Below are 12,578 nucleotides of genomic sequence, written 5' to 3'. Positions count from 1 at the left end.
TTAACTATGATACTATAGATTAAAGTCAGGTATGCCTTGTTTAAAGGCTCATACACATGGCCAACTTAATGCACAACCAACCGCACAACATGACCAACCACACAAGAAGTTGTTTATATGAAAAATACATACACACACAGCAACCAAGGAAACAACCAACTCACTCAAATACTATGCCTGCAAGCTAAATGACAAACTTTACAACATGTCTGCATTCAAAAACAATAAAGTTGTTCAAAAGACTTGTACATCCATTCTAACCTGCCTGATAGTTCGTCAGATTGATCCACCGGTTGGATCTAGCAAACAACCTGTTATCAGTTGGTCATCTGGTTGTTTGTCAGCCGTACACACAACCAACAGATACGTTTGGAAGATAGTTGGAAACATTTTTGGTAGGTGCGAATGAGCCTTTAGCCACAGTAGCGATAGAATGGGGTTTTGGAGTCTACCCCTTTGGTGCCATCTGGCAATCCTGCTCATATGCAGTGCTATGGTCCAATAAACATGATTAAAAACAAACAAAAAGAGTGCGCTGAGACTGGCGTAAAGATATAATCACACTGTCCTATCCAGGACAGGTCTCACCTGGAACATAGTGGCTGTAGGTAAGGATTAGCCTAAGTCCAGGATGCAAGAAGTCCAATCCAGGATGCAAGAAGGTCTCCTTGGAGGGAATCCACAGCAGAGGGAAAGGTGTTAGCCCATTTCAATGCCTCGGGCGGCTGTAAGGAGGGCTAAGATGTCACTTGGTTGCTAGGCAGCGCTTACCATGACTATATCAAAGGATTACGGGGGAACAGAAAGTGACTACAAGTCGATTTATTGGACTAACAGTTTGTTAGCCCAATAAAGCGACTTTTAGTCACTTTTTGTTCCCCGTAATCCTTTGATATAGTTATGGTAAACGCTGCCTAGCAACCACGTGACTTCTCAGCCCTTCTTAAAGCTGCCAGCCGCTAGCTGCACTGAGACGGGCTGACACCTTTCGCTCTGCTGTGGATTCCCTCCAAGGAGACCAACGGTTGCGTCTAGCAACACCGTGCTTCCCTTTCCTGGACTCCTCACTGAGGTCTCGTGCCCTGACTGGAGAGCCCGGTCTCCGGCTACCATCTAAGAGGGACACAAGCTGACTTAGGCTGATCCTTACCGACAACAACTACATTCCAGGTGAGACCTGTCCTGGATAGGACAGTGTGATTGCAACTTTCTGCCAGTCTAAGAACACTCTTTGTGTTTGTTTTTAGCCTTGTTTATGCCACAATCACTGTTAAATTGTGCATTTTATTTTTAGAATGATTTGGTATTTAAGAAGCAACTCCATTTACGTAAAATGTATTCTACTTTCCTTTGTGAAAAATGGAGCAAAATATGCTATTATGTTCAGGAGTTTGCTCATATTTTGTTTTTCATGTTCTTTTCATTGAAATGAGCAGATTATGCATTCTGGAGTCAGTCTTATTAGACACATATCTGCATTTTTCACTGTCAAAGTCATCCAGTATATCCTTTTTTTCTAACAATGGAATCCACAGTTGATTTCTTTTGTTTACAGAACATGACACAGAAATAATACAATTTATTTTGGGTACAATGCGTCTACATCTATTTAAATTTCTTTAGCAGCTTGAGGATAACTGACATGACTAGTTTCAGATGCTTCTCTTAGTATATTTCTAGGCTTGGCTGGAATTTTTTATTGTTCCAATGTCTATAGCAATCCTGTTGAAAATGTGTTCTGCTATTGTTTCAGCTGGCAACCTGGGATTCCTTAAGAGGCCTTAATGGAAGCTTACAAGAGAAGCGACTTGACAATGACCTGCAAGGATTAACGTTGAAAGTGGTGACTATCTTGGTATGCTACTGCCAAATACAAAGCAACAAAATGTTCCTTTTTGTTGTTATTGAACAAGATCTGTGACAGTACACATTTCAGCTCTGAAGCAAACCTGTCTTTAGTTTGTATTTCAAAAAATGTTAAACTATTTTTAACTTGAAATAGAGCGAACAGAGTGAATTACCGTAACTTTAGGCAGCTTCACAAAGAGAATGAAGTTAAAAAATGCACGGCTCACATAATGAAGAACTAGCAATTTTGTGGGTATTTTTAACACTATAATCAAACAAGTACAGGAGTGACCTTGCAAGCAATACATACTTTCTGGGCATATTAGCCTGTTTAATTAGGGTTACCTTCAGTTTTTGACAGTTTTAAATGGCCTTAAATAATAAAGGAAATCCAAGGTGAAAATAAACTGATGAGATTGTAGCTAACCTCCTACTCCTAAGAAAAAAAAATATCCTATGTTGCAGTCTCACTTAAAGTAGGTAGTATAAATCCGACATAACTGACAACTTTTGGACTATTCCATCTCTTCATGGGGATTCTCCATATGGCCTTTATTCTTTATGAAGATACTTCCAGGAAAGTATTTATACAAAGATGCTGGACAGCCACACAGATAAGGGAAGAACAGGTGGCCAATGAGAGAGAAGAGAGGTGAGTGACAGAGGCTTCAGCCAATCAGGCTGATCCAGCATACATGTCACTTCTTTTTTGCGTCTGCGTACACTGCTAGAGCCTGAGGGCATAGGGAGAGAAAAGCTCATGTGGATAAGGGTAAGATTGGTTTCAAACTTTTGAATTGCCTGGTTAGCATCCTTTTTATTAATTTAAAAGCCTACAGTAGATAATGAATTTAGTATTTTATGCCTAACATTTATTCTTTAAGCATATATAATAGTGTGCACACTTAGCCCTGGATCCTGGCAAATGTATACACATGAACTATTTACAATATATACACACAAGGCAACTATAACCAGATATCGACAGACAACGACTAGTCATACAAGCACGGTCAAAACCAGACAGTCATGCAGTAATATAATTGCTTAGGCAAAGGATTTGTCAATGAATAGCAAAGGTCATCCACAGAAGGCAACAAGGATGCAGGGTACAGGAACAAGGCAAGGAGGGCTAGATCACAGGTAAAAGAAACAGGTAACAGGTTTGATGAACTAGCAATGAACTGGTCTGCTGTAGCTGATTATATAGTGTGCTGGGAGGTCAGATGACAATGTCCAGGTGATCTCACACCTGCCCTCATTAGCAGTCAGCAACTGAATAGTTCCTGAAGGAGAGACCTCTGCTGGTGGTGGGCAGAGACAGTTCAGGCTGCATAATCCCTGAAGAGAGCTGGGACATCTGCTGGTGAGACAGAGGAAGTTCATCCAATTAGTCCATGATGTTACCAGCAGATGCAGATTGTGACAGACAGCAACCTAGGTTAAATGTATGGCTCATTTTACTCTGAAAAAAAATCCTTCTTATTTGTGTTTACATGTATTTTAAATGTTACAATTTTTGCAATAGTGGTCCTTTAAGGAATTTATTTTCAACTATGCTGGAATTGTTTTTGTACTAGAGATATACATGTTTGGTGTAAAAATGTTTACATACAAATGCATACAAAAATGACCGTATGAAGAAATTGTGCTCAATTATTGAAAATGCACAAATACAAATGAGAAATAATATTTAAAGACAAAAATTAGAACTTCACATGAAATTAACCAAAATAAAACCATCTCTTAACCATCTCTTAAAATGCAATAAATAAACAGGATATGACAATAATAAACAGAAATTGGAAACTAAAAGCATTGGCTATAATTCAGGCTGGATTCAAATGCACAGCAGAAACCAAGTACAGAAATACAACAAGTCCAGCCTTGCCTTTCCTGTAAAAGCAGTGTTATTTCTGATTTTGCCTTTATGCAAGTTCCAAGTCTTATTTCTCCTTTTCTGTCCTTCCCTGAGCTGTACTCCTCAAGTACTAAATGCACGAGGAAAAAAAAGTGACTTTACACTTCATTATATAGCTGGATAATCATTGATTGTTTGCGAAAACTCTACATGAATGCCCACAGAATATGCAGCATCACCTTGAATCTCTCAAATTAAGCAGAAGTAATCCATTACCATATAAAATGCAAAAAGTCACAAGGTGAAATTGAAGGTTTCTCAAATCTCTCTGCTGCAAAAATGTTGCAAAATTGATTTCTCAAATTTTGCCTGCTTATCCTTGTGGGAAGTTAAAGGGAACCCGAGGTGAGAGGGATATGAAAGCAGACATATTTATTTCCTTTTAATCAATGCCAGTTGCCTGGCAGCCCTGTTTTTTTCTGGGATAAGTAGTGTCTGAGTCAAAACCCTGGAACAAGCATATAACTAATCCAGTAAAACCAGAGTCACCTGATCTGCTGCATGCTTGTTCAGGGTCTATGGCTACAGAGAGACACGGGATTGGAAGGACTGCCAGGCAACTGGTATTGTTTAAAAGGAAATAAATATGGCAGCCTCCATATCCCTCTTTTCTCGGGTGTGCTTTAAACATGGGAAATAAAGTAGATGATGTCAGTTTTCTCGAGGTCCATGCATTTTCTGAAGAGCTTTCAGAAGAAATACAGTATGTGCTGTTTGTAGTGATTAAAAAAAGAAATATTTATAGAGACAGACAGCAATTTTATCACTAACAGCATACTGGTGATGTGAACCATCTTAGTACAAAAGGTCACTGGCTTTTAGTACACAAAATTAAAGCAACATGTTTGTCCTTCCAACAATATATTAGAAATCTATAGAATGAAAATGTAGGTGAGGTCCCTAGTTAAGTGAAGCAATGCAAGGGAGGTGGGGACACGTATAGATGTTGTCATATCAATATTTCTAAGTAATTACATATTATTGTCAAGTTTTATGGCAATTTTTCAGCTTGTGAGCTACTTTGAAGTTCCAAATTCCAAATGATGTACCAGGTAGAATCTACCTACAGATGTAAGCCATCAGTGATTAACTCTAGCCGCCAGTCAATTAGATGCATATATATGGACAGCACAATGACATAGTGGTTAGCAAAGTCGCCTTGCAGCACTGGATGCCCTCTATGAATCCCAGCCAGGGAACTACCTGCACAGTGTTTGTATGTTCTCCCTGTGTCTGTGTGGGGTTCCTCTGGGCACTCTGGTTTCCGCTCACATCACTAAAACATGAATGAATTAGCTTCCCCTAAATTGGCCCTAGACTATGATATATACACCACGTAAAATTGAAAGGAGAGCGCCAACTTTAAACCAGGTGGTTATGTTTGCCTGGCAACTGCCAGTATCCACCTGCATTGTCTCTAGGAAGCTGGGTTCCAAGCTTACTGATTCATTCTCAATTAAAGTGGACCGAAACCAAACATTTTTTTAATTCAAAATATTTAGTTGCCCCACTCTGACATAAACAAAGATAAATAAACTCTCCTTCAAGCCTATGAGCATTTCAGTGCATGCTTTTCACCCTTCTCTTTTCATAACTAGGGTTATACAGGTGGCAGCCATTAGCAATTCCTCCTTTGTCGGACACTTCCTAGTCCACCAGTTTGCCGGATTTTGTCCCGGCAATATGAAAGAAAGGGAGGGGTTCCTCCAACAAATGTAAAATATTTTATATTTGTCATCATGCAGCTGAAAAAATCCTGCAATTTATTATTACAATTTAGAAAATAGATTTTATTTCTGAAATCTTGTATTTTTAATTTGGGTTCACTTTAAGAAGATAATTCATTTTGTTGCATTTAAGCTTGCATCTTGCTGAACTGAAAATCCACTTAGTATTCCATGTAACATGTCTGATATTCCACATTAGAGATAGGCCGAACCTCCGATTTTAGGTTCACGAACCGGGTTCGCGAACTTTCGCGGAAGGTTCGGTTCGCGTAAAAGTTCGCGAACCGCAATAGACTTCAATGGGGATGCGAAATTTGAAAAAAAAAATAATTATGCTGGCCACAAAACTGATGGAAAAGATGTTTCAAGGGGTCTAACACCTGGAGGGGGGCATGGCGGAGTGGGATACATGCCAAAAGTCCTGGGGAAAAATCTGGATTTGACGCAAAGCAGCGTTTTAAGGGCAGAAATCACATTGAATGCTAAATGACAGGCCTAAAGTGCTTTAAAACATCTTGCATGTGTATACATCAATCAGGTAGTGTAATTAAGGTACTGCTTCACACTGACACACCAAACTCACCGTGTAACGCACTGCAAACAGCTGTTTGTGTAGTGATGGCCGTGCTGGACTGGTGCGCACCATGGCGAGAGTGCAGGTTTTGGTGGCTTTACAGCCCATATGGTCGCCTGGCTGATGTAGCTGAATGACAGAACAGTGACTGTCCAGCTGATCAAATTTGGTCTGACCACAATGAAGCAACGACCTTATTATCTTTTGTGTGCCCCCCGAGACACTCATCTAGGCGCCGGTTATTGCTTTATTGTGATACGCAAGCCCCTTCACCATGGCAAGGTAATGATCACGAAGGGGAATGGGCGCATGTACATGCCTTTTCTTTTGTTGTTGCAGCTGCCTGCAGTGCAGCCAGAAAAATTAGGCAGTCATGTACACGCACCAGAAAAATTATTACAGCGGCCGCTGCTAGCAGCGGCCTAAAAAATTCAGCAATCCGCCTGGAGTCCCAGACCCTGTTGGTGGTGGCGGAGAAGGTAGTCAAGCGGCCTGCAGGCAGACATGCTGTGTGGAGGGACTGGGGGCGACTTAGTCCATGCCTCATTCATTTTGATAAAGGTGAGGTACTTAACACTTTTGTGATTTAGGCGACTTCTCTTCTCTGTGACAATGCCTCCAGCTGCGCTGAAGGTCCTTTCTGACAGGACGCTTGCGGCAGGGCAGGAGAGAAGTTGGATGGCAAATTGGGACAGCTCTGGCCACAGGTCAAGCCTGCGCACCCAGTAGTTCAAGGGTTCCTCATCGCTGTTCACAGCAGTGTCTACATCCACACTTAAGGCCAGGTAGTCGGCTACCTGCCATTCCAGGCGTTGGTGGAGGGTGGATCCGGAAGGGCTACAGCGAGGCGTTGGACTAAAGAACGTCCGCATGTCCGACATCACCATGAGATCGCTGGAGCGTCCTGTCTTTGACTGCGTGGACACGGGAGGAGGATTAGTGGCAGTGGTACCTTGCTGGCGTTGTGCTGTCACATCACCCTTAAAGGCATTGTAAAGCATAGCTGACAGCTGGTTCTGCATGTGCTGCATCCTTTCCACCTTCCGGTGAGTTGGTAACAGGTCTGCCACTTTGTGCCTGTACCGAGGGTCTAGTAGTGTGGCCACCCAGTACAGCTCATTCCCCTTGAGGTTTTTTATACGGGGGTCCCTCAACAGGCAGGACAGCATAAAAGACGACATCTGCACAAAGTCGGATCCAGTACCCTCCATCTCCTCTTGCTCTTCCTCAGTGACGTCACGTAAGTCAACCTCCTCCCCCCAGCCGCGAACAATACCACGGGAAGGTTGAGCAGCACAAGCCCCCTGCGACGCCTGCTGCGGGTGTTCTCCTGCCGCCGTCCCCTCCTCCTCCTCCTCCCCCAAAGAAACACCTTGCTCATCATCCTCTGAGTCTGACTCGTCTTCTGCACACGACTTCTCTTCTTCCTCCTCCTCCCCCCTCTGTGCTGCCGCAGGTGTTGAGGAAACAGCTGGGTCTGATGAAAATTGGTCCCATGCCTGTTCCTGCCGTAACGGTTCCTGGTCACGCTCATTCACAGCTTCATCCGCCACTCTACGCACAGCACGCTCCAAGAAGTAAGCGTAGGGAATTAAGTCACTGATGGTGCCCTCACTGCGGCTCACCAGGTTGGTCACCTCCTCAAACGGCCGCATGAGCCTGCATGCATTTTTCATCAGTGTCCAGTTGTCGGGCCAGAACATCCCCATCTTCCCAGACTGTTTCGTTCTACTGTAGTTGTAGAGGTACTGGGTGACGGCTTTCTTCTGTTCTAGCAGGCGGGAGAACATGAGCAGGGTCGAATTCCAGCGAGTCGGGCTATCGCAAATGAGGCGTCTCACCGGCATGTTGTTTTTCCGCTGAATTTCTGCAAATCGTGCCATGGCTGTGTAAGACCGCCTCAAATGCCCACAGAACTTCCTGGCCTGCTTCAGGACATCCGCTAAGCCAGGGTACTTTGCCACAAATCTTTGAACAACTAGATTCATGACATGTGCCATGCAGGGTATGTGTGTCAGCTTCCCCATATGCAAAGCGGCAAGCAGATTGCTGCCGTTGTCGCACACCACGTTGCCTATCTCCAGGTGGTGCGGGGTCAGCCACTCATCCACCTGTTTCTTAAGAGCAGCCAGGAGAGCTGCTCCAGTGTGACTCTCCGCTTTGAGACAAGACATGTCTAAGATGGCGTGACACCGTCGTACCTGGCATGCAGCATAGGCCCTGCGGAGCTGGGGCTGTGTAGCTGGAGAGGAGAACTGCCACTCAGCCAAGGAGGAGGAGGACAGTGAAGAGCATGTAGCAGGAGGAGAGGAGGTGGCAGGAGGCCTGCCTGCAAGCTGTGGAGGTGTCACAATTTGGTCCGCTGCGCCCTGCTTGCCATCGTTCACCACCAGGTTCACCCAATGGGCTGTGTACGTAATGTAGCGGCCCTGCCCGTGCTTGGCAGACCAGGCATCCGTGGTCAGGTGTACCCTTGACCCAACGCTCTTCGCAAGAGATGACACCACTTGCCTCTCAACTTCACGGTGCAGTTGGGGTATGGCCTTTCTCGAAAAATAAGTGCGGCCTGGCATCTTCCACTGCGGTGTTCCGATGGCCACAAATTTACGGAAGGCCTCAGAGTCCACCAGCTGGTATGATAACAGCTGCCGAGCTAACAGTTCCGCCACGCCAGCTGTCAGACGCCGGGCAAGGGGTGACTGGCCGAAATTGGGTTCTTCCGCTCAAACATTTCCTTCACGGACACCTGACTGCTGCTGTGGGCAGAGGAGCAGGAACCGCTCAAGGGCAGAGGCGGAGTGGAGGAGGGTGCCTGTGAAGGTGCAAGGGAGAAAGCGGCAGAAGCAGATGATGCACCTGAAGGAGGAAGAGGAGAAGGAGGGTGACTTTTCTTTTGTGTGCTGCTTCTGCTTTTGCTCAGGTGGCCATCCCATTGCTGTTTGTGCCTTTTCTCCAGGTGCCTTCGTAAGGCACTTGTCCCTACGTGAGTGTTGGCCTTTCCATGGCTCAATTTTTGTTGGCAGAGCGAACAGATGGCTTTGGTCCGATCTGAGGCACACACATTAAACAATTTCCACGCCGCTGAGCCACCCTGGGATGTGGGCACTATGGGGACCTCAGCAGCTGATGCTGAAGGGCAAGTTGGCTGGCTGTACATAGGTGGCGATACATGGTGCCGGACTCTGCCACCATGAACTGTCCCCCTCTTCATCTCCTCTATTGGGAACATACAGAGGATCCCTATCATCGTCAGCATTGTAATCATCCTGCCCAGCTTCGCTTGCCTCAGAAAAATCCAAACATGCACCATCAGTAGGTCCTTCATCCTCCTTACACGTTACATCCATAGTGTTGCCGCGTAACGCGGACATATGAGCTGGTGAAAAATCATCTGGCTGTAACAACAATGGCTGTGCATCAGTGATTTCACCACTAAATAATTCTTGCGAAGTGTCAAATGCAGCGGAAGTAGTGCTAGTAGTAGCGCTGGTGGCTGAGCAAGATGAGGTGTTCTGTGTCGCTAAATACTCAACCACGTCCTGACAATCTTGGGAGGTGATGGGACGTGCCTTCTTCCGAGCACTGTACTGTGGGCCAGGTCCACACGAAATTACATTTACACGACCTCGCTCAGACCTGCCGGGTGGCCTTCCTCTGGCTCTGGCACTACCTCTTCCTCTACCTGTTTTGTCCATATCGGGTATGCACGGAGTGGTATATCACACTGCGTGCACTCACGTAGGTAGGTGGGTTCACTTAACTGCACAGGTATGCGCACTGATGCGGTGGGTTCACTGAACACAACAGGTATGCAGTGGTGGGTTCACTGAACACAACAGGTATGCAGTGGCGGGTTCACTGAACACAACAGGTATGCAGTGGCGGGTTCACTGAACACAACAGGTATGCAGTGGCGGGTTCACTGAACACAACAGGTATGCAGTGGCGGGTTCACTGAACAGTTATGCAGTGGCGGGTTCACTGAACAGTACAGGTATACAGTGGCGGGTTCACTGAACACAACAGGTATGCAGTGGCGGGTTCACTGAACAGGTATGCAGTGGCGGGTTCACTGAACAGTACAGGTATACAGTGGCGGGTTCACTGAACACAACAGGTATGCAGTGGCGGGTTCACTGAACAGGTATGCAGTGGCGGGTTCACTGAACAGTACAGGTATACAGTGGCGGGTTCACTGAACACAACAGGTATGCAGTGGCGGGTTCACTGAACAGTACAGGTATACAGTGGCGGGTTCACTGAACACAACAGGTATGCAGTGGCGGGTTCACTGAACACAACAGGTATGCAGTGGCGGGTTCACTGAACCGTACAGGTATGCAGTGGCGGGTTCACTGAACACAACAGGTATGCAGTGGCGGGTTCACTGAACACAACAGGTATGCAGTGGCGGGTTCACTGAACAGTACAGGTATACAGTGGCGGGTTCACTGAACACTACAGGTATGCAGTGGCGGGTTCACTGAACACAACAGGTATGCAGTGGGGGGTTCACTGAACAGTACAGGTATACAGTGGCGGGTTCACTAAACACAACAGGTATGCAGTGGCGGGTTCACTGAATACAACAGGTATGCAGTGGCGGGTTCACTGAACAGGTATGCAGTGGCGGGTTCACTGAACAGTACAGGTATGCAGTGGCGGGTTCACAGAACAGGTATGCAGTGGCAGGTTCACTGAACACAACAGGTATGCAGTGGTGGGTTCACTGAACAGGTATACAGTGGCGGGTCCACTGAACAGAACAGGTATGCAGTGGTGGGTTCACTGAACACAACAGGTATGCAGTGGTGGGTTCACTGAACAGGTATGCAGTGGTGGGTTCACTGAACACAACAGGTATGCAGTGGTAGGTTCACTGAACAGTACAGGTATACAGTGGCAGGTTCACTGAACAGAACAGGTATGCAGTGGCGGGTTCACTGAACGGTACAGGTATACAGTGGCAGGTTCACTGAACACAACAGGTATGCAGTGGCGGGTTCACTGAACACAACAGGTATGCAGTGGCGGGTTCACTGAACAGGTATGCAGTGGCGGGTTCACTGAGCAGTACAGGTATACAGTGGCGGGTTCACTGAACACAACAGGTATGCAGTGGCGGGTTCACTGAACAGGTATACAGTGGCGGGTCCACTGAACAGAACAGGTATACAGTGGCGGGTTCACAGAACAGGTATGCAGTGGCAGGTTCACTGAACACAACAGGTATGCAGTGGCGGGTTCACTAAACAGGTATACAGTGGCGGGTCCACTGAACAGAACAGGTATGCAGTGGCGGGTTCACTGAACACAACAGGTATGCAGTGGTGGGTTCACTGAACAGGTATGCAGTGGTGGGTTCACAGAACAGGTATGCAGTGGTGGGTTCACAGAACAGGTATGCAGTGGTGGGTTCACAGAACAGGTATGCAGTGGTGGGTTCACAGCACAGGTATGCAGTGGTGGGTTCACAGCACAGGTATGTAGTGGTGGGTTCACAGAACAGGTATGCAGTGGTGGGTTCACAGCACAGGTATGCAGTGGCAGGTTCACTGAACAGGTATGCAGAGATGGGTTCACAGCACAGGTATGCAGTGGCAGGTTCACTGAACAGGTATGCAGTGATGGGTTCACAGCACAGGTATGCAGTGGTGGGTTCACAGAACAGGTATGCAGTGGTGGGTTCACAGCACAGGTATGCAGTGGCAGGTTCACTGAACAGGTATGCAGTGATGGGTTCACAGAACAGGTATGCAGTGGCAGGTTCACTGAACAGGTATGCAGTGGTGGGTTCACAGTACAGGTATGCAGTGGTGGGTTCACAGAACAGGTATGCAGCCAGCCAGGAACAAGTTAAGCCTAACTAATCTTTCCCTGAGAGACAGTCTGCAGCAGCTCGCCCTACTCTCACTAACGCAGGCAGCACACGAGTGACCGTAATGGCCGCCGCTGCCTGCCTTATATAATGGGGGGTGGTGCTCCAGGGGCTAGTGTAGCCTAATTGGCTACACTGGGCCTGCTGACTGTGATGTAGAGGGTCAAAGTTGACCCTCAAGGTGCATTATGGGGTGAACCGAACTTCCGCAAAGGTTCGCCAGCGGGACGCGAACGCGAACCACCGAAGTTCGCGTGGAACCGTTCGCCGGCGAACCGTTCAGCCCATCTCTATTCCACATACCACATATCTCTTCTACCCGAATTTCTACTACTCCTCTTATTTAATGGGCATTTAAAACATCCTCGACTCAAACAATCAAACTCAACTAATTAATCTAATGAAAGAACTATGGATTTTCTTTTGAGCCCACCAGAAATGTCCCCTTGATAGAAATACCTTTGACAGAAATTCCACTGAGAAGCCAGCCCTAAAGGTCATCTGGAGACTGTCCATAAGAAGGGGATATGTAATATCCATGGGTATCCTCTTTACCAACTTGCCTGGTTGTGGCCTTATTATTCATTATTTATATAGTGATGACATAATCTGCAGCACTTTACAGAATAT

At 46.2% G+C, this 12,578-nt stretch overlaps 1 protein-coding gene across 4 annotated transcripts in view; it reads left to right on the top strand.

Annotated features, from left to right (window-relative positions):
- The window catches only part of GRID1 (glutamate ionotropic receptor delta type subunit 1), a 1,791,150-nt gene that overhangs the window by 1,601,741 nt on the left and 176,831 nt on the right, over nt 1-12,578 (top strand). For all 4 annotated transcript variants that reach the window (XM_068258558.1, XM_068258555.1, XM_068258556.1 and 1 more), the window contains one exon: nt 1,754-1,855. In XM_068258558.1, the coding sequence (XP_068114659.1) occupies nt 1,754-1,855 (102 nt within the window). The remainder of the gene's footprint in view (nt 1-1,753; nt 1,856-12,578) is intronic.

The sequence above is a fragment of the Hyperolius riggenbachi genome, chromosome 10, assembly GCF_040937935.1.
Source record: "Hyperolius riggenbachi isolate aHypRig1 chromosome 10, aHypRig1.pri, whole genome shotgun sequence".
Taxonomy (NCBI): domain Eukaryota; kingdom Metazoa; phylum Chordata; class Amphibia; order Anura; family Hyperoliidae; genus Hyperolius; species Hyperolius riggenbachi.
Note: the sequence above shows the minus strand (reverse complement) of the source record. Positions and strands in the feature narration are given on the sequence as shown.